This window comes from Myxocyprinus asiaticus, chromosome 34 (genome assembly GCF_019703515.2).
Source record: "Myxocyprinus asiaticus isolate MX2 ecotype Aquarium Trade chromosome 34, UBuf_Myxa_2, whole genome shotgun sequence".
NCBI lineage: Eukaryota > Metazoa > Chordata > Actinopteri > Cypriniformes > Catostomidae > Myxocyprinus > Myxocyprinus asiaticus.
Genome location: NC_059377.1, coordinates 1,855,810 through 1,879,433, shown reverse-complemented (window position 1 = coordinate 1,879,433; position 23,624 = coordinate 1,855,810). Strand labels below are relative to the sequence as shown.

The following is a 23,624-nucleotide window of genomic DNA, read 5'->3' as shown; positions in this document are numbered from 1 at the left end:
TGTTTCCAGTAAAGAACCACTAAATTCTTAGAGATGTTGCAGGCTGACAACTCTTGTAGCCTTGACTTTTGAAAAATGCATCCCAAAACATTCCAATGAGTCTATAAGAATTTAAAGAACATTTCAAACAATGTTGAACTCCTACATGATTGACTGGAAAAGGGCTTGAATGACATCCAGCACTGTAACCCAATAATCTGTCAGGCCAATTCCTCCATAAAACTAAACCTGTTAATCACACATCTAAAGAGTTAAAATTAGTATTTCATATGAAAATGGGTGTTAAATTAACACAAAATAACTCTTTAACAGGGCTGCCAGGCATGTTTCAATGCATTTGTTGGCTCCCTGACATTGCAAAGGAAATGTATTGAAAGTACCACAACTACTTAGAAAATGTTTAATTGCATTTTATTTTCATATCAATGGAAAAATATAACCTCATACAAATGTTTGATTCTCTCCATTGTCTTTTTTTTTTTTTTTTTTTTAACTGGGTGACCAATTTAGTGCCGCAAGAAAAAACCAAGCAAAGCACATCAATTCAAATCAAGGAGTTTGTGACATTGACATTTATTTGGAATATTCTAATGTTAATGCATGTTTATTAAGCTCAAGTCCATTGGTATTTGCATGGATTTGGCACTTGTTTTTCTGCAAAACAAATAGGGGGTTATAGAGAGAGGCTGTTTAAGTGTTAGACATTGCATCTAATTCCTGATCCCCTTGAACAATTGACTGCTCCGCTTTTCACCTCTCGAGTGGCTATATTCTTCCCTTTACAGGGCAGGCAAAAGCGCTGTATATCTGTATTGCCCATATTAACATACTAAGAGAACTATAATAAAAAAAAAAAAAATAAAAAAAAAGCTGCAATGATTTACTTGCAGAAAAAGCAGGATAAACGGCCTTCGCCAGTTCACCCAAGCGCTGCCGACTCCTCTGCTCTCCCATGTTTACATTAAGTGCATCTCACTGAATTTACAACAAGATATTTATCACGTTTATTTATTATCAGTTGAAATATTAAGAAGGGGATGTAGAAACAGCAAACCCCTCCAAATCACACACACTCCAGTCACGCCACTATCAAATCCAGCAGTGTCATTTCTTTCCCCATGTTATATCTTCTCAAGTGCATTGTGTAATAGAGAACAATCCACAGTTGTAACGCCTAATAAGTGCCCAAAAATGTGCTCTGCAGAAGTACAATGTGCAAAACTGTCCTTTCTTTTGCTAAATGGAGACATGCCGGCAGATTTACCATGTTTTTATCATGATGCACAAGCATGAACAGAATGTAGTCCCCTATAATCATTTATTTGTGGGGTCAAAGACAGTCCACACATGGAGAAGAGGGTTGGAAAAGTGAAGGTTTTGGGCGTGGTGTGTTTTTCTGCTGGAACTGAACTCTGAAGGTGGTGTGATATATCTCTCTCTCTCTCTCACTCTTTCGCACTCGCTCACATTCTCAGACACTCATCTCAGCGCACACGTCACTTCTGCTTTGCCTGCTATGCGTAAAAGACAGAAGAACCTCAGTGGGTTTGATTTCCATTATGCCAGTTACACAATTTCCACAGCCAGTTATCTGGAAAAAACAAAAACATTAGGTATTTAATACTATAGTTTTGTGACTATTTCTCAAGTATGCAGTATATATCCTACGCACAAAATGTACATTTGCATGCTTGAAATATCCAGAAAATTGACTACAACCGCCAAAATGTGCAGTACACAATAACACTGCACTGAAGCACTACATCACACAATGCAATTAAGGTCGTCAAATTAATTCAAATATTAGTTGAATTTAAGATAAACACACATATAAATGTTTAAACCATTCAGAAGTCATCAGTTCTTGATACCCATTTTTTTTTTTTTTTTACTTGACACTGCATCTAAAAAACACTGTGATCCTGTGCAAGTGGTTCTCAAAGTGTGGGAAGGTTTCCTGCTTTGTTTAAACTGGCACCGCAGCGCATCCTGCACACGCAGCTCTAGACAGTCCAAAGCATTGATGTCAGGTGCACTCATGTAAACAAGGTCATTCTTGCATGCACACCAGTTACAAATGAGTGACGAGGTGAATTAACACAAATTTAGGTTTGTTCATCACACAACACTATCATATGGCTTCAGAAGAGTTGAAATCTAAGGCACGAGTGTTATGGAAGACTTTAATGGCACTTTTATGTGTGCTTTCAGAGCTTGGACAGCCACAAACATGATCCTCTCGTCCCTCAATCTTGTGTTTCACGGATGAAAAAGAGACTGATTTTGAATGATGAGGGTGAGTAAGTGATGGTGGAAAGGTCCGTTTTTATTCAAGTTTATCAGTATCATTAATCAGGTGCAAATCACTGTCCAGAGGTCCTGAGTTTTTCTTGACCCAAAAAAATTTGAGAACCACTGCTGTACAAGACGCTGAATCAACTACAAAATGTGGCAAAATGGTCAAAGCTTTCAGTCTAGCGCATGTTTACATAGACACACATTAGAAAACTCTGTGGATGGACGCAAAAACGTTCAGTGTGAACAGCCCCTTAGGTGGAGGCATTTGGCTGTTGTGTCTTGCGCTTTTATCAGTGTTACTCAGATTAACCAATGGTTTTTAAAATGCTTTATCAGGAAAGGAGTTACATTTGGTAAAGTCAGTCCTGAGATCTGTTCTGCTCCATCTGTTTGAACAGCCCCTGGGCTAACCCTGAGCTGCTTCAACGAGTTCAGCTGAATACCACTACTTTCTGGGAATATTACTACCATACATACCACTGTAACGAATGAAAAACTCTGTGGTATTTCCGTTATTATGAAGCTCGATTTTGTGGTAGTACTGTGGCACAAGTGCAACAACATGTTCACATAGAACTGTCTATCGAAGCTTTTTTCCCCTCATTTTACTTAACATTTGAGGATATGAACTTGCAAATTTTTTTTTAATGCACTTTAGTTTAAAATGGAATGCACTTTAACAGCTAGAAATGTTCTTTGCAATAATATAACAGTGCTGTTTGGCTTACATGAATTTGTTGTGCCCTCTTATGGACCAATGAAATCTTGTGACTTTAAAATTTGAATTTAATTTGAATTTGTAATAAAGTAAAAATTGGAATTTAGTTTTTCAGCCCATCTGACTGTTTAATCCATGTCTTTTGAAGCGATCCAATCAGTTTTAGATGAGAACAGAGCAAAATGTAACACCTTTTTCTACTAAATCTTGACATTAGCAGTCTCCTTGGCGATCAGAATTTGAAGCTTGATTACACTACCTAGCACTGTGCATGTGTCAAGCGCTAGGAAGTGTAATCAAGCTTGAAATCCTGATTGTGCTTGGACATTGCAATGGCAAGATGAATAGTGAAAATTCCACACAAAGTCCAATTTAAAATAATCATTTTTGGTTTTCGTTCCGGTGTGTCCAGAATTTTTGGTTTCACCTAAGAATTTCTCTTTTGGTGCATCATCTCTCCATCTAAATAGCTACATTTCTGTTCCACGGAAGAAAGTCATACGATTGAGACTGCATAAGGGTGAATAAATTAGATTTAACTATTCTTTGAACTCAGCTTTCCATTTTTAGTGCGACAAATGAAGTGGAAGTGAGCTGTGATGATCTTATGCTTGACTCATTTAACTGCCAAAAGTTTAGACATTTTGATTTTAATGTCTTACATTTGACATCAAAATTACATTCGTTTTTTATAAACATGCACGTAATATAGCACACTATTAAAATTAAAGGTCGGACGATAAATTGGATTTACCTATTAATCGGGACCGATAGTTGCGTTTAACTATCGATTTTTATTTTTTGTAATCGTTACAGTCGGAACTCCTTGGTTCACCAGTATAACGGCGTCAAATTTGTTCTACTCAGGTTATAAACGTATGCTCTGAAGAGGTTTTGCTGCTAATAGGAGTGATCACAATACCAAAATGTCTTTAGTCTGTACAGATACCAGTGAAATTTCAGTTCTTGATACCAATTTCGATACTACTGCAAAAATATACTAATGTTCTATTGATCACACTTCTTTAGCTCATTTAAAGTTAAAATTCAAATGTAAATACATAAAAAGAAATGCATGTTTTCATCAAGTGTTTCTCAATTAAGTGTTATTGGTTTTATTTTTCCCTTAATTTTTTTTCTAGAATTCCATGTTTTAAAGCTTAATTTTATCATCCAAAGGGTGTCTAATAAAATTAACTTTTAAAAACTTTTAACAAGAATGTATTTCAACAACTTTATTCAGTACAACAGCACATGTTTATGATCTATTAATTTAATATTATAAGCATTATAATTTACTGTTAATATTACTACAATATTACATTTTACTATACAATTGTAGTTTCAATTCCTTCAATTTCAGGCGTCTAGCTTTTATTTTGATGTGTGGTTTGACGGAAGCTTCACTTTCTTCTTCTGACAGGTAAACAGTTCTCTACATAGCCCAGTGTGATCATTAAAGTGTAAATGCTGTGATTTCATTATATAATTATACAGTCTACATGCACTTCACAGTGGATTAGTGCTCTTTTATTTCCCTCATACAACATGAATAATTCTCAATGTCAGTGGAGTACCCAGTGTATGAGCGGTCTGCTTCACACATTCATTTAAAGCTCATGCAGCTTGAATGCAGCTTAAGATTGCAGCATTTCAGGGTTTAATAATCACACTAAGACATATCATGATTTTAAATTGAATAATTGTGCATTTCAGTGTAAAAGGAGTAACGGAGCACACGCTCAAAAATAAGCGAGTATTTAAAAGCAGTCGTGTGTCAGTAAGACAGCACGCTGGGACTGAATTAAGTTGGTGCTCGGTACTACAAAAACACTTGTATTGTGACATCTTTACTTACTGACTTGGTACCCAAGTACCGGTACTTCTGACAACACTAGTTGCCAAGTAGATTAATACGTGAACATGCTTCCTGAGTTTTTGCCTTTGCTAGGCCATTCGCTTTCTTGTGTGAATGCATGTGCACAGGTAGTTTTAAAAGTTTTCCATTTTATAGTATTTTTTTTTAACTACAAAGTTTCCCAAACTTTTCTCCATTCTGACAAAATAAACTTCTGTACAAGCTTCCCATGTTATAACGTAGTTAATTAAATATATAAATCTGAAATATAAATTTAATATTCATGAGGGGACACATTATTATATAATATATACAATGTGTTCATGTGAGGGAACATGGATATATAATATATACAATACCATTCTAAAATTACATTTAAAAAGACAAGACTTGCGATACACCTCACTGACCTCTGCATGCATCACCTTGGTCAAAGGACGGACTATACTCTTAAAATGGAATACATAGACAATAAATTGCCAAATTAAGCCTTCATCAGCCAAATAACAAAAGGACAATGCATCTGTGTGCACTTCCGCAGTAAATTCAGGATGGACTTCAAAGATTTTAGTCAATCTTAGTTCATTCAAAATCTTTTAAACACTGGCCTCGAACACTTACTTAGCTTACTACTTTAAATCATGACTTGTACTACACATAAATAACTATTATTGGCATTACATACAAGCTATTAAGCTAGAGGGGAACTGGCCCCCACAGTGAGCCTGGTTTCCCCCAAGGTAGGTCTAAATACAAATATTTTGTATTTTTATTTTAAGGCACTATTTGTAAAATTATGAGTAAGACATTACAGTTTCATTTTGTGTTACAGAATAATCTTCTGTAAAACTGCTTTGAAACTGTGTTGTGAAAAGCACTATACAATTAAAAATTACTTGAGTTGATTTTATTTCTCCCTTGAGCATCATTCATAGATTTTAAATGACAATAAAATAAATATTGTCAGTAATGATAATGCATACAGTATCTATTTAGCTTTGTAAGGCAGTCTTTTATGTTACTGCTGAACATAAAACACATTTGATCTGTAATATTTTAATTCATATTTTCATTAATTTCAGATGGCAAAGGCTTTGAAGGTACCAGTGTGGGATACATTTATTGAAGTATTGCCATTGAAAGTGATAAAGTTCAACACTATTTTAGATTTAAAGGAAAGTTTTAATTCATATTATAGATTTTAAAAACTATCGGCAGATACCTTAGTTATCGGTCTACCTCTAATTTACATGTTACAACACACTGTTTCACATACATTTTTAAATATATACTGCCCATTACACTAGTAATCCATTCTGCACAGAGCTTTGGTGAAGATGAAGACCTAAAATTTAGACAGATCTGACAGGTGTAGTCACGCACCAAGCTTGGCTCTTTAGCTTGCGTAGCTCCTTTGTGGCCCATGTTGCTAAAGTCTTGGTCTTGCTGGTCTTGGACCTCCGGCCTTCAGTCAGAAGATCATTGATCTGAGGTCGAACCTCCACTAGCTTCATCACATCTTTGCCAAAAGTAGTACACAGGTCACTTTAGGAGGGAACACAAGCATCAGAATGGTCAGCTCCATTAAACACTTGGGCAAGGAATTTAACATGCAACACCAGCAACAAATGCCTTGAAGTCTCTCAATATTAACAAGAGTAAAGACAGCTTCAGTAACAACTATAAGTTGAGATTAGTATTTTGTGAGTAATAGAACAGGTGTAAGCAAATAAATAAAATAGAAAATCAACTCTGGGGAAAGTGCTGAAGCTATTACCCTATGAGGCCTACAGCGTTGGCAACAACTCCATCTGAATGGTCTTCATCTTCAGCAATGTGGTGAATAAATGACAGGATGAACTCAACACGAGGCTGAACCAGCATTACATCAGCTGCACAGAGCACAAACAGGAAAACACTCACTGGTTTACACATCAATCCGTTGAATGTCATTTCAGTTATGAGACAGGTGTCTTTGTAAACTTACGGTGTACATTCTCCTGGTCTCCTTTCAAACCCTGGATGATCCCAGTGTAAGCTTCCAGACAGCCTTCTCTCAGCTCATTCAAATAGTCCACCATATCATAATCCGTCTGAAATGAAAACAGCAGCTACTAGTTTAATACACAGTTAACCCTTTTAACTGGTTAAAGTTTATAAGGGTACCCACGCCCTGAAGCATTCATTTACATTTGTTCAAAGTTACTCTATAGTTTTAATGTAAAGAATGCAATTAATCTTGACAAACTATATATCATTAAAAGGTTTTAAGCCTCAAGCATAGATGTAAGACCACTGTTTCACGGTAGAAATGTTACTGCCAGAGTAATTTCTTAATTTGTTTGTCAAAATATCAAAGCGTTATGAAAATGAAACCGTTATAAACAAGCACGTACCTACTGAATGATGCAAAACTTCCTGTTTTGTCCCAAGCAGGCTTCAGTGAACAACATTCAATAGAACATTTAGTCCAAAAGAGTGCACATTTACAGAAATATTGATGGATTCTTACATTTACATCATGAAGAATTATTTGTCCATTTTCCACTAAATTATGCGATGTGATGCGCTGACATGCTGTAATACACTCATATGGTGATTTCAAATCCTCCAGGAAGCTAGAGACACACAAGTTCATTTTTCTTTCCAAATACGGGCAAGTGAAGACGACTTGACATCATGCCTACCTCAGTGCCAACATTGAACTTCCTCACGTATAAAGCATAAAACTAATGAGTTAAGTGTTGACTTGTTGTAAATATCTAGACTAATACAAAAATATATGGTTTGTCTATTATTTCCATGCAGTCTCTGATATATTGTATTTGTTTGACAGTTCTTTAGCATTAAGTGCAGAAGAGCTGCACATCTGTCATCAGCTGCATGCTGGATATTAGCCTTTCACCGATATGCGCAGATATGAAAACATTTTCAGAACATATAATGCAGAAAACAGTGCTTTAGAATTGGTGTCATAATGTAGTTTGTCCAGCAGAGCATGCTCCGACTCCGCTGTTTACAGAGCTGACTCTGAACTGACGGTGGCTCGGCAAACAGGGCGGAGTTAAGCGGTGTCTTCTCGGTAAGCTGCTAACTAGTTTGTGAAATACATACTGGAAAGTTAATAAACAATGACCCCATCATGTTCCCTTTTCAATATAACGTTAACCCTGTCCCTGACAACCATGTCACTCATGTTTATCAAATCTGTTATGTTAGCCAGCTATATAGTTTGTCAATGCAGTCAGTAATGTAGCAGACTGAAAGGTAAACAGTGCATCTTTTTGCAACTCAGCAGACAATGGTGCGGTGGTGGATTGTGTCTGATCGTGTCTGTTGATTTCACACTACATTGTTACCTAGTTGTTGAGACGATATGCTGGTCCATCTTTTACTCACCATGACAATGAGCTTATAGCTAATTAGTTAACCACATAGCTTCTTTCAATGCTTGTCAGCTGAGTGGAAACTAATGTGTAAACATGTATTCACCAAATTGTTATGTTCAGGATTCAGTTTGGTACCCCCTTCAGCCGAACAATCAGTCGTTGCATTTATAAAAATGTAATATTTAAAAGTCTGGTTTTCCACCGTTGAAAGTTTCCCCTGAACTTGTATAGCGGAATACAGTGTAACACCACTGCCGCTGTTTATCTCTTGTCTCGGCAGGTATAAACGCTTTTTGTTTTACATCCTGCCCCAAATTGACTGGCAGTATTAAAATAGTCAGCATTTGACTGTTATTAAACAATAATACTGATGTTTATTTTGCTATTTATTTTATTTTATTTTTATTCTTTCTTTTAATGGTCAGCATTTGACTGATACTAACTCAACAGTACTGATGTTTATTTAGCCATTTATTTTATTTTTATTTATTCTTTATTTTAATGGTCAGCATATGACCGTTACTAAGAATACAGTACTGATTTTTATTTAGCTATTTACTGTATTTTATTTATTCTTTTTTCTGTTTTATTTCTAGAATTTGTTGCCAATGTATAATAAATGTCAAATATTCTTTGATAAAAATATTTAAGAAAGCAGCCTTCTGAGTACATTTGCATTGTCATATTGGTGCAAAATCAGTGAACAATCCACGTAGAAAAGGTTTTCATTCCAGCTCAAATTATCTATATCAGCCACCATATCGGTATTCGGTGAATTTTCCCCCTATAAAATTGGTATCATATCGGTCTCAAATCCCATATCGGTTGGGCTCTACTGGATATTCTATAAATAATCTGCTTTCAGCCTCATTATATGAATGGAATCCACATGACATCAGTAAAATACACTGCTATAACTCAGTTGTGATTGGAAGAAATATGCACTAGATAATGTGTGTCATGTTTACCATTCTGCTGATACACTAAAAAAACTTATGGTGCCAGACTTGGTCATGAGGCACCTGTGTTTTTGACATCCCTAAAAAGGGAACATCCTTCAAGGTAGGGCTGCACAATTAATCGAAATAAAATCGCTAAATGACCTTGTGCGATTACATCGCAAAGGGCTGCGATTGAATTAAATAGTCTGCTCGCTTCAAAGTTTATTTGCCCTGCTCTGTCCAGTCTATATTAAGTTAGATCATTAGTGTTTACAGAGCGGTTCTGTGCGCCACAACTCCACCTCATGCTTAGAGTAACGGAAGTACTCAGAGTTCGGTTCCGTTTGCTTGTGCGCTTATCGCTTTATTTACACTAAACCAGCGTGTCCTGCATGAAGTGGTTTTTATTATCATCTGCGGTAGCAGCATCTCAGTCTAAGCCAGGCACAGGTATCATAACAATAATGCAAATTACAAGATGGGGTATAATTCAAACATCTTTATTAAATGATCTCTGAGCAAACATCATTAACAATAGCACCTGTAGAGTCCAGAAGCATGCGCTCTTCCTCCATTCTCCTGTCATTTACCTCACGAGAGAGTGTCATCCTTATTACACTCCCAGTGGCAACAAGTGAAAGCAGAAGTGTTCCATTTTGATAAGTTATTAATTTTGCACTGCAATATTGTATTGTATTGTCGGTAAAAACATCAAACTGATCAAATAGCCGTATGTCGTTGGAAAGCTTTCAAAGAATAGAATCCAGAGTATTTGATTTACTCCGACAAAAATATACCGACTAATAGCAGAGTACATCTTGGACATATTACACGTAAACAGGTGTTGCTTTTAAGCCGTGCTTTGCTTAACCTCATGAAAAATACAAATATAAAATTACACACCATTCCTTAAAGGAGTGGATTCCCATTAAAACAAGCCCACACACAACAAATGCATAAATCATTAGATAATCCACACAATGTGCACACAGCACATAATGTGCTATCTGGCTATAAAAACATTAGCTTTTCTGGATCACATGATTTCTTCGGAAATGACACTATATGGAACTGAATGAGATCTTGTTACTTCATGCTTTGGAGAGCATACCTTTAGTTTGTTGTATTTGCATATGTATTTTGTTCCTATGTACAATCAAGTTTGATTTATTTGGAGAGGCTTTTGGACACTAGGATAAATTATTTATGGAATGCTATAACTTTTGATTGCTTTGCCATATCAACACAATTTAAACACAGGTGACATTATTGGGAACAAAACAGACCTACCTTATTTACAACCCAACATTTATAATTTCAAATCAGAAAAATAAGTTCATTTTTGGATCAAGTTTGTGATTTTCAGCAGTTTCTTAGGCTGAGTCTCAATTTACCATAATCTGTATTATTAAATGTGAAAAGTTCTTTAAAATGATAAACATTTGACTTTTTTTGTACAGATATAAATTTAAAATTTTGGGAATGTCACTGAAACAGAAAATCTTTAAAAAACACATTCAGCTCTTAAAAGGATTGAGGATATGTTTAAGTAGAAAACCATAATTTAAAACGCAGTTTTTCACAAATGTTTTTGCTCATTTAGTGCACCCTCTAGTGTATAACCTAGGGATGCAAATTTTGGCAAATTCTTTTAAAAGAGTAACCGCCAGCATTAACCGGTCAACCGATAAGCCACGAGTCAAACAAGTGACCAAACAGGCATGAAAAAGGACTATACTGGCAGAAACAAAACATACTCTCATGACAAATGAGCATATTTTGCAATAATCATTACACCAACACTTGAATGAACAACCGTCTATTTCCTCATATTTCGTAACAAACAAATGTTGAATGGATTGCTTGAATGCCCAATTAACCTATGAGGTGATACATTTTTACAGTTTAACAATGGATAAAAACATAGCCTACCCACATATTGTGCTGCTGGGAAATCGTAATAATTTTGTTTAGAAAAATCAACATATTTACATGGGCAGGGGTCATTCTGGCATGCAGCCAGATGACGGCAAATTCGGGAACCCGCTCTGAAGGTACTGATGTCCCATCGCCCCTCCTGTCTCCCGTATAACATATGTGAAATGTGGGGCTGTAAACATATGCTCTTAGAGCATACTTGATGTTGTATTAAACGTGCTTACTAAAGATGACAAAACCATATTTTAAAAATACCTCTAAAATGTCATTCACTGAATTAAAGGGAAAAGTTACGTTTAATTTAGTAAAGAAATTCACTGCAAAAAATCCTTAAAACAAGATACATTTACTTGAAGCAACATATAAGATATTCAGACTTAGAGTTGGGGTACTCGAGATCGGACTCTGATGCATTTTTACTTGGACTTGACTCGGACTCGAGCCTTTCGGACTTGGGATTTTTTTCCGAGTCTGGCCGAGTCCATGGCATGTGTGATGCAATGAAAAACAAACAAAAAAAGAACATAACATAGGGTGACCATATGTCCTCTTTTCCCCATATTGATGTGCTCTCTACAGTTAGTACCATCATACTTCCTGTGTATTTGATACTGCGCATCAGTTTTCACAAGTATGTCTTAACGTGTGATTTTTCTGGCTGAGAGCAGCAGCATGCACTCTTTCAAAAGTACTTTCTCTCTCTCTCTCTCGCCCGTGAGGTATGTACGGGTGCAGGAAAGAGATTGCCATTCTCATCCAGAAATATCAATAACGCAAGTACACTTTAAAAAGTACGTTCCTGAACTCAGGGACTCACGCTTACTATGCAGTCATTTCTAACTGAAAATGTTGACTATATTGAGACAATCAAATTTACTACGTATCAGGGACATTTAAACTAATATGACGGATGAAATAGACCATGATGAAAATTGTACAACTCATTTGTAGTGCAACCTCTGTGTGTTACCTGTAAAGCTGACACTTGCTTTTCAAATGGCAAAAAAGTCAAAATACAAAGAACAGGGGAGAAGTCTCTATTCACCCATTATCCATACTAAATATGTGAAAAGAAACGTCAGCCCAAGGTGAGTTTGTCAAAAATTTGTTCTTGAATTTAGGGAAGTAGGCTAAACCTGGACACAGCAGGAGGACTGAATATCTGAGCTTTTCTGTTTTTATTTTATGTTGTTGTATTTTATTTTATGGGCATTATTAAATGTTTTAATATCACCATTTATTTAACGTATTAAACAACTTATTTACATTAAATGTATTTCACCCATAATTTTAGATAACTAAAATAAATTGAATGGTCAAATTGAAAATGTAGAAATAAAAACTAAATTATAATTTGAAATAACTCTGGTTGTAACTGGCTTTCACTTTCTTTGAGTGGAGGGGAAAAGCAACAAATGATTGAAATGTCAACAGAATGCAATGTGTTGAAGGATAGTTTTGTCTTCATACACCTAAAGCATATGCTTTCATTGTGAAACCACTTTGAAATTTGTTCAGCAGGACACTAATCATTTGTTTTTTGCATTTATATTGACAAATTGTTTTTCTTAGTTGCAAAGGTTAAAATAAGCTTAAAATATTGATGTTGAGTAACAATTTTATTTCAGATTCTTGAACAGATTAATTTGGACTCTGACTGTTATGGACTCGAGTCCAACTCTGCCCCTTTTGGACTTGGACTCGATCGTTTAAAGACTCTGACTCGACTAAGGTGAGCTCGAACCCAACACTATTTAGACTTTAAGAGAATGGAACCTTAAATATAAGAATATTTTTTATATAAGTGTAGTTTTCACTTGGTTATACTTCTGCGAGTGCAGTAAAGGAAAAATATACTTCTATTCAAGATCTATTCTCTAAAAGCAAGTCTAAATATCTTGTATGCTACTTCTCAGATGAATGCATCATTTTTAAAGGATTTTTAGATATTTTATAATATTTGTATTTTTAATATTCAACATTCTCAGAACAATTTTTTCTTCGGCAGTATAGCTGCTAAAGTAAATGTATGTTGTTTTAAAGGAGTTTTAGATATTTATATTGGATAACAAGCCAAAACAAAAACAAATCAAAAATTTTGTTGCAGTGTATAATGGGCGAAGACTACTCTCACTTTTCTGTTCACTTCAATCCATCTTTAACTCACAAAAAACAAAGTCTTATATTGCCAATTTTCTTCACGTTAAGAAATGCACAGTGACATTATGATTCAATAAGTCGCGAGCCATCACGTTATAATCTAGCTGCATTAAGCGTGCGTGCTCGAGGAATGAGCGTCTCCGCAACAGAGTGTGCATCAGCCGGGTGCAGTTTCAATCTCTCCCCCTTAGATCAGGACATTTGCGCAACTCATAGAAGAGGCGCTGACTGCACAGAGAAATGCCAGTTTGGAGTTTGTAGTTAATTACATGATCTGCTTCCGTATTATTTTAACTTTAATAAAGCTATAACGCATTAAAAATAACTGCATTTAAGATGTAACGCTGGGGTGTTTCCTTTAAAGATGCTCGACAAGCAAGTTTTGCTTCAGTGGAGCAGCAGCTCCAGCTCCACTTATTTCACAATGAGTGTGCTTCTGTATTTACTTTTGTATTTTTGCATTATAATTCCCTCATACTTTGCGATCTACATCACCTGAAGCTTTTTGGGAAGTTTCTAGTGCATCTGGAAAGTGAGCTGCGTAATTCTTCCTCCCCTTAGTCAGGCACGAACTGCAGTGCTGTTCTCACAACTTTTTTTTAGTGTCACAGTTTGTGATCTCACGTTGTTAAATGAGATCAAACGTCTGACAAATTTGACCATTTTTATTTTTTATTGTCGACGTCAATACCGTCAACTAATCATTTCAGCCCTATGACAATTGCATAATTTTTTAGTGTCAAATGTGACATATGCAGATATTTTCCCGCAGTGCTCGAAGCAGGCTGGCAACGCTGTACCGAAAGGATGCAATATTTTTTTTATACTACTGGGCTGGCAGCTATTCTTGTTTGCATGCAGCTCTTATAAAGTGCTGGTACTATGTCCTGTTCCCGAGAAAATGATCAAGGGAGAGTTTGCAAGTTACTCAAGTCAAATCTAGCACATCCATCTTATTAATTGATAAGCCATTTATTTAATTTGTATATGATCGAACTTTGTTTCCGGCTGTAGAGCCCCCGTAGCAGGGTGCTTGGGTGACGTCTCGGCAGCATACTCAGAAAAGTGATACCACTCTCCCATTCCTGTTAGGATTTCCAATCGTTTCTCCCCACTCAGTGATGCAACCACTACGAATAATGTTGAAAGAGCCTTAGTAATAGGTGATTCTATTGTAAGGAACGTGGAAATAGAGACTCCAGCCACTACTGTTAAATGCATTTTGGGGGCTTGGGCATCTGACATCAGATCAAATTTACAAGTGCTGGCTAATGCTAACCGTAGATTTTTCTAAAATTGTTATTCATGTCGGCACTAATGATGTCTGGCTTCGCCAATCGAACATCACTAAAGATAATGTTAAAGAGGTGTGTGAACTTGCAAAAACTATGTCAGACACTGTAATATGCTGTGGCCCCCTCCCTGCTCGTCGTGGTGACGAGGTTTATAGTAGATTAGCATCACTGAACGGCTGGATGTCTGAGTGGTGTCTGGAGAATAGCATAGGATTTGTAGACAATTGGAAGAGTTTGTGGGGTAGACCTGACCTGCTAAAGAGAGACAGACTCCATCCCTCCAGGAAAGGTGCCGCTCTCCTCTCTAGTAATTTGGCTCAAAGTCTTAATAATGATAATATTTGACTAACTGGGGCCCAGGTCAGAAAACAGACAAACTGGTTAATCCAAACATCTGCTAGCTGCCTTGAGACGTCACACAGGTCAAATAAACTACAACACATAGAGACTGTATCACCTAGATATCATATAGAGACTGTCTCTGTTCCCCAAACTACCAAACACCCTGCTCAATAATCCGCTCCGCTCAACCACTCACGGCCCAAGCATACACTCTGCTCAATACCACTTGCGCTAACCGGTAAAAACAATTCTCAAATCCCACTGAGACATGAAATTTCTGTAGTAGGCTATACTTGTTTCCAGGCAAGCACACATGCCCAAGCAACTGCCCCTTTGCCCACATGGACTGAGGTGCCCCTCTCAGTGAGATATAGGCTATATGCCAACATTTATTCAATTATGAAATACTTAGTAACGTACACATCTGAAATTATGTGATTGTATTGTTGTGTTTTAGTATATAAAACCTCAGTTTATTTTGGACTGGTTTAGAATGACTGTTAGATAATCGGGTCTGGCAGACCTTCCTTATTTGTAATCAGTCAAAAATTTCTCTGTTAGCACATATACCATTGAACATCTTCGAATAATGCCTTTTTTATTTTTTTCAGTTCTAATTACCTTTATTTAAACAAGTCATCAAACATGCCTCTACAAGTGATAATTTGTGTGTTTTTTTTTTTTTTAGTTTCACTAATAGATAAGGTGTGGATTTGGCTTTGGGATACTGACCAGCAGTTATGTGCCTCTATCCAAAAGCAGAAATCAAAAGCAACAGGAGGTCGATTGAGATAATTCCGCTATAAAATTGTCTATGCGAGAGCGGAAATCTTTACCAATCAAATGCTCAATTGAACAATGGAGGCATGAAAGCAGAATGCTGCACCTGCAAATTAGGACACATTGATCTGAAAGATCATGTTATGGCCATGGCTGCTCCGTTGGGGTGGATGGTAGTGGCGAGGACTCTACTACGGCGCATCCCTCCTCCTTCCCGGGTTTCAGCACCAATGTAACACTTCAATGGAAAGGAGGCGGCGAGAACCGGCTTGATAATATATATCGTGTAATGAGAAACTTAAACCAATACACACACACGTGTCGCACAGCTGTCCGTAACTCACTCTGTCACACCGCTGTCGCCAGTCGGGCCTCATCCCTCTCGGGCTTCATCAGCCTAATTAGGGGCCGGGTGTGCGGAATCACGACCCGACCCTGCCCTCCACCCTGCCACAAATGCTTTGCCAACATACAGTATTATTAAGCTTACGTATTCAATTGAGGGTTACTATGTTCACGTAAAACATCCTCGTGTTCTCTGGCAATGTGACGCTTAAGATTCCAAAGGGAATCTTTGCTAACTCAGTCTCTCCAATCCCTTTCGATTTCCTCTCCTTCCTCGTTCTTAGCTTTTATTTTTACTTTGTTTTAGTGAAGTTGCAAACCTTTTATGTGCATAAATGCAATGATTGAGCTCCATAACTTCAGGCCTGTTGCTTATTTCGCAGATTCCCAAACCAGCATATTGTTACGTCCACATGGACGTATGTGTTTGTTTATTTTTTGGTGCTGTTGTGTGAGATATGGTGCTTGTTTCAGCCTGTGTTCTGTGTTTGTTTCTCTGTTGTTGCTCCTACTATCCACTTGACAGGACCATGAGTGTCACCTGATCCGTATTCCAGGTCATTAAGGGGTGACTGGAGGAGTATAAAAGAACCCAGTGATCTCCAGACTAGGAGAGACACTGAGATTATTCCTCTGTGAGAAACTGTCATCTTCTGGTCCCAGTGCTTTTTTCATGTGTGTATTGTGTTACCTGTAGTGTTAAAGTGGACACTGAAAAGGTATGCTTTGTGTTTTCTGCTAACCTGTGTGTGTAAGGTTAGTAGTTGCCCTGAGTGTTAGAGTAGTGTTACAATCAGCCATTCTGAATGTGTATGGTAGTTACAAGTAGCTTATTTTGTATATAGTGTATATAGGTGTAAATAGTACCAGCCTGTGTGCCCTGGGTCTTACCTTTGTTATTTTGCATAATTTATTGCTAAAGACCTTTTTGTGGGATTATCCATAGGGAGGTGGATGCCATTTTTATTTGAGAACCCTTGTTTTCTCCTGTTTTTGAACAGAGAGGGAGTAAGGGAAGCATTTGTCTCTTTATTTTCTCTTTTATTTTGAAAATAGGTAAGGTGTTTCCAAAACCCTCTAGAAAGAATGTCTTTTATTATTTTGGCTGTTTCCCCTCCTGAAGCCTTGTTTGTTTATATCCCACAATTTGTTAAATTATACTTGTTACATTTCATACTTTTAAATTTGGTGTCACTGTGCTTTGTGCCTGCCCTGGGACCTAGAGATTGGAGTCTCTCTCTTTTTTTTTTGTTATCCTCCTTTCCAGCCCCTAGACGTAGCGAGGAGTTAATCATATTAAAAAGAGGTTCTGAGATTACTGGGAATACCTCTTTTAAGAGCTTAGTTGGCATTGGATTTAACACGTTGTGGCTTTTGATAAGTTTTGTTAGCTCTTTATGACCTATGACAGCGAAGGATTGAAGTTGCTTGTGAGTAAAAGGAGACTGTTTTCTGAGGTGCTGTGACAGTTGATTGCATAATTCCATTTTATTTCTGTTGATTTCTATTTTATCAGAAAAGAAATTCATGAAGTCATTACTATTGTGCTGTGACAGAATATCTAGTCCTGTTGAGGCTTTATTCCTAATCAATTTAGCTACAGTACTGAATAAACACCTAGGATTGTTGTGGTTTTGTATGAGTTTGCTGAAATATTCTGACCTGGCAGCTTTTAGTCCCTGTCTATAGCTACCAGAGCACGTGAGCAGAGTGGAGAGCACCTTTTTGAAAATTCCACTCGGTTCGCTCAGCGCCACTCACTCAACCCAGAATGCGCTTGGTGATATTGTTACGGGCTCCCTTTCTATCCTTAGGACATGTCCCAAGAAACTTAACTGCTTAAGCCACAGCTTGATCCTGGCGGATTGGCTAATTATACACAGATTTCAAATCTCCCATTTATGTGGAAAATACTAGAAAAGGTAGTGTCCTCCCAACTATGTTCATGTCTACAGAGAAATGGTATATGAACTATTTTAGTCAGGATTTAGGCCCCATCACCATACAGAGACTGCACTTAACAGAGTTACAAATTACTTGCTCTTATCTGATCGCGGCTGCATTTATCTTCCAGTGCTTTTAGATCTTATCGCTGCCTTCGACACCACGACATTCTCTTGAAGAGGCTGGAGAATTGTTGGCATTAGTGGACATGCATATCTTGCATTGTCTATCAGACTGCTACCACTTTGTATGTGTAAACAAGGAATTGTCAAAACAAACAAAAATAAAGTATGGAGTGCCACAGGGATCAGTTTTAGGGCCTCCGATTTTCTCCTTGTATATGCTTCCCCTGAGAGAGCTATCAGGAATCGTGGAATAAGTTTCCACTGTTATGACAACGATACCCAACTTTGTATTTCTTCTAAACCCGTCAAAATTTCACAATTCTCCAAATTAGCAGAATAAATCAATGAAATCAAAGATTGGATGGCTAGAAACTTCCTTCTACTCAATTCCGACAACAGATGTACTAATTATATAAAACCTCTAAAAAAAAAAAAATAAGCCGCTAAAACATAATTTGACTCGATGAATGTACTGATACATCATCTTCAACAGCGAAGAACTTAAGTGTTATATTTGATATCAATCTGTCCTTTGAAAATCAAATTACCAATGTTTGTAGAACAGCATTCTTCCACCTCAGAAATATTGCCAAGTTAAGACACATGCTCCCTGTTGCTGATGCTGAAAAACTAATTCATGCATTCCTGACCTCAAGACTAGATTATTGTAATGCATTACTGGGAGGATGTCCAGCAAGATCAATAAATAAACTTCAATGGTTTCAAAATGCAGCAGCCAGAGTGGTGACAAGAACCAAGAAATAAGATCATATTAGCCCCATTTTATCATCGTTACATTGGCTACCTGTTAAATTTCGTATTCATTTTAAAATGCTATTAACTACAAAGCTTTGAATGGTCTAGCTCCGCAGTACTTAAGTGACCTTCTACCACGCTATATTCCATCAGTTCAGTAAGATCACAAAATTCTGGCCTGTTAATAGTTCCTAGAATATAAAAATCCACAAAAGGAGGTAGATCCTTTTCATATTTGGCTCCTAAACTATGGAATAGTCTCCCTAACACTGTTCGAGATGCAGACACACTCACTCAGTTTAAGTCTAGACTAAAGACTCATCTATTTAGCCAGGCATACACCTAATTTATCCTTCAACTCACAATTAGGCTGCTTTAGTTAGGTCTGCTGGAACCAGAAACCGTGATCGTGATCTATAACTCTGCAATAAATTGAATGTCATCTATGCTAATATTATTCTATTTGTTTCCCTGTCTCAACCTCGGGATTCATGTCCTGAGGTTACCAGAGCCGGCCAGATCCAGCTCCGTTTCTGCTTGGTGTCAGACTCCACTGCTACGTGTCGCGTGATGACGACAAACTACAGCCGGTGCTAGCCAGATATCACTTGTCTTTTACAGTGGACCTCAAAAAGGATGAACTGATGCCAATTCCAACTGTAAGACATCGGATAGTTCATATGCCACTGACTGAACCTTGGACTTAGGAAGGACCCCACCGAATCTCACCGGAATGACCTGCCGGTTGAACTGCGATGCACCTCATTGAACTTTGCCTGCATCACTTTTGTTTATTGATGGACAACACTCTTAAAAATGGAATACATAGACTATCAATTAATTGCCAACAAAAGTCTGCATCAGCAAACTAACAAAAGACAACTGCATCTATGCGAACTTCTGCAGTAAATTCAGGATGGACTTCAAAGACATTAGTCTTTAATATTACAGTTCATATAAAATCTTTTAACAATGGCACTCAACACTTAGTTCACAAATTTTAAACCATGACCTGCACTGCACATAAATAACTAAGGGTGCTTTCACACTAACACTTTTGGTGTGCACACTGGGTCGATGACGTCAAAGTTAGATTAGTTTGGATAATGTTAACACTGTTTTCCGAACTCGGGTGCGCACCCGCGAACCGCACACAAGACTACCTGTAGGAGGTGGTTTAAATTCGGTTTCACTGGAACTGTGGCGCGGTTCACGAGTGAGAAAGCAACCTGTACTTGGGTCTGCACTTGTTCAGGAAGTAAAATGACTTGCACATGCGTTTTTTGCCAATTTAAGCATGACCATCAGTTGCACAAATACAAACACACACACGCATCATGAGTGGCAGGGAAACGTTGCGATACACAGAAAAGGTGAGGTGCCTTTTATATATGCGAGTAAGCATGCAACCAGTTGTGTCCTCAAAAAAGATAGTTTGTGAGCATCAGATGTAGGCTCTTTCCCCTGGACATGTACATCTGCTTAATTACAGCGTGTGAAGAACAGAGGCTCAAGTGTCGTTCACTCTGGTGTGCATGACACAAAATAAACAAATATAGCGACCCGTGTTGTGCTTTCCATCATGTGCACATTTCTGATGCAAGTTGATGGAAAAGCACGGGGGTTCGACAAAATCATAACGCTGCAGGGGGCGCCAGGAACAATCGCGCTCAGATTCGGGCTGCAGCAAACGTGCCAGTGTGAAAACCACCTAATATTTGCATTATATTCATGCTGGTTAGCCAGAGGGGAACTGAACCTCACAGTGAGTCTGGTTTCTCCCAAGGTTATTTTTTTCCATTAACCAACATCTTGTGGAGTTCTGTGCTCCTTGCCACAGTCGTCTTCGTCTTGCTCACTGGTGTACTAAATACAATTATTAACTATTTCATTATTTATATACACAATTTACAATTACACAATGATGACTAAGACTTCATAGATATTACAGTACATTGTCTGTTAAAGCTGCTTTGAAATGATATGTGTTGTGAAAAGCGCTATACAAATAAAAATGACTTGACTATAGTAATATTTCTGCCATAACTTCTATACCTTCACACAGCATTGGCCTGGACAAATACCGGTGGAAAAACCTTTAGGGCTTTTCACACTGCGTTTAACCCTGGGTTTACCATCTTTTCAAATCCCTCATTTAACCCCATATAAAGCAACACTTAAGGCTTGTAATTTTGAAAGGGGTTTATCACCGCTTTTAACCCGGGGTTATGAAAGACTGCTGCATCGAAGAGTGATGGCAAACACGATAAGTGGCGTGACAGTATTCCTTTTGCTTGTGTTTTTGTGGTATGTTTCAGAAGATGCTGTTTCAGAGATAATGTGACATTTCCACAGAAGAGCAGAGCAGCTGCACTGACAGGTTGCATGTCCGTTGCGAGCTGTATTTATCCCATCATTGTTATTGACCCAGCAATTATAAATGTTATAAATGTTGGGGTTTTTGTACGAATGAACAGTGTGAAATCTCGCAACTTACACACCCAGGATCAATTGTTTATTCTGGGTATAACATGAACAGTGTGAAACATGAAACAAGATAACCTAGGATTTTGTTTACCCAGGGTTTAGGATGACCAAATTGAAAAGCCCTTTCGTGTTTCTTGTAATTAAAATGTACTTTTTTTTTTTTTTTGCATATGCAGAGCTCTTGCATTTCACCAGATTTTGAAGACAAACAAGAACTGGCAGTCTGTAGAGAGTCGAGTTTCAGTTGATTTGTTAGTTGTAGTTACCTTGTCCACCTGTGCCTGTGAGGCCTGCTGTAGAGTGTCCAGCACAATATCCAGGTACTTCTTGAATTCACCTCCAATAGCAAGAGCGATATCACCAAACACAGAGAGGATCTGGGGTTTCACGGACCTGTGCACATTTTCATTCTGAAAGCACACAAACACTAGCTGAAATCTGTGCACAACTGAAAAATAACTTATCACCTGCATACACAATATTAGAAAGTTCTGTTTGAGTTTCTGGTTATGTTACAAAAATGGTTCAGACACTCATTTATAGAAGGAGCCGGAAAAGAGTACTGTATTTTCCGGAATATAAGTCACTTTTTTTTAATCATCTGAAAGGCCCTGCGACTTAATTTATACGTAACTGATGCCAGCTGGTCAAACACATGCACACCAAAACAGATGAAAACATCAGTCATAGTGATGGTAGAAGCAAAGTTGCCAATTCAGAATATTTTGCTTCCACAAAGTACTTTATGCAACGAGTTTATATATTTTGTCCATCATAATATTACTGTTCTTACAAACACTAGAGAACTGTCAAATGCAACTCCTCACATAATGATGTTTCATCACACTCGTAGTAAAATCATTCAGTCAGTGAACCGAATAATTAATGCATTGCATAGAGGGTTGCAAATATCAGAAATATCCACAGTCGCTAATGTTAATGAATTAATAGAATACAACAGGCGTATTGCTTCACTCTCAGACTAAGCTGTTTATTTGTGCTTGGCATAGTTACAGATTTTATAAACAGATATGGCTTGTCGTGTTCTTTCATGAAACACAAAGAGAAACTACTACAAATGATTACTTAAAGCAAATTCTCCTGTTTAAAACGAGCCAAAAACACTGATATGTAGATTGAGGTACTGTAATATTCACGGAGCACATTTGACATCTGAACCGGTGAATGGAAGTCAGGCGGCTGCTCCTGGGTCCTAGTGCCTGCAGTATGCAACCTTTTAGTGCGACTTATACAGAGATGCAACTTTTTTTTTCCCTCTCACCACAATTTTGATCAGGTGCGACTTTATTTCCGGAAAACACGGTAAACTGAATTTATTAAAATCTGTGTAGTATAGTCAGCATCATCTGAAATATGTATTTGTAATTTATTGTTTAATGCCATTTCAAAAGCTATTTACATGGCAAGAACAAGGTGAAAAATAAAGCAAACAAAACATTAAAATAAAAAAAGGATAAACCATGCAAATAATCTTCATACAGAAATTACAATTTAATATTTTTCAAATGACACAAATTCTAAAAGAAAACAACATTTGAAAAAAATATCTGAATACTCACACCCAAGTTTTCGAGCAGCAACTGCATGATTTCATCACAGTAAGGCAGAATATTGGCCATGAGAGCTCGACATAAATCACACACCAGCCCCACTGCAGCCAAACACACCTGACCAGACAGACAGACAGGACAAATACACCAACATGAACTACACCAATATAATCAAACATGTTTGTAATTAGGGTGGGAAACTAACTTTTTTGCCTACCAGTCACAGTGGCATGAGAATGCCCAATTTTACTAGCCACTTCGATTTTTTTACAAGGTATTTCATATGAGGGACACTTACGGTGCATTCAGAAAGTATTTAGATTACACATTTTGTTGCAGCATTATACTAAAATGCTTTAATAATAAAAAATAGATAAAATAAAACAAACAATCTACACTCCATACCCCATAATGAAGAAAAACAAATTTGATAACTTTTGAATTTATTAAAAAGAAAAAACTGAAATATCACATTAACATTAGTATTCAGACCCTTTGCAATGACACTTGAATTTTAGCTCAGGTGCATCCCATTTCTCTGGATCATCTTTGAGATGTTTCTACACTTTTATTGGAGTCCACCTGTGGCAAATTCAATTGATTGGACATGATTTGGAAAGGCACATGCCTGTCTATAGGTCTCAAAGCTGAAAATGCATAGAGCAAAAACCAAGCCA

At 37.3% G+C, this 23,624-nt stretch overlaps 1 protein-coding gene across 1 annotated transcript in view; it reads right to left on the bottom strand.

The window, feature by feature from the left end:
• Positions 1–389: 389 nt before the first annotated feature.
• Positions 390–23,624, bottom strand: part of kpnb1 (karyopherin (importin) beta 1) — an 82,030-nt gene continuing 58,795 nt past the window's right edge. The window contains exons 17-22 of the mRNA XM_051670817.1: positions 22,957–23,064; positions 21,643–21,786; positions 6,862–6,967; positions 6,652–6,766; positions 6,258–6,419; positions 390–1,591 (exon numbers count right to left, since the gene is read on the bottom strand). Coding sequence (XP_051526777.1) covers position 1,591; positions 6,258–6,419; positions 6,652–6,766; positions 6,862–6,967; positions 21,643–21,786; positions 22,957–23,064 — 636 coding nt within the window. The 3' untranslated portion in view covers positions 390–1,590. The remainder of the gene's footprint in view (positions 1,592–6,257; positions 6,420–6,651; positions 6,767–6,861; positions 6,968–21,642; positions 21,787–22,956; positions 23,065–23,624) is intronic.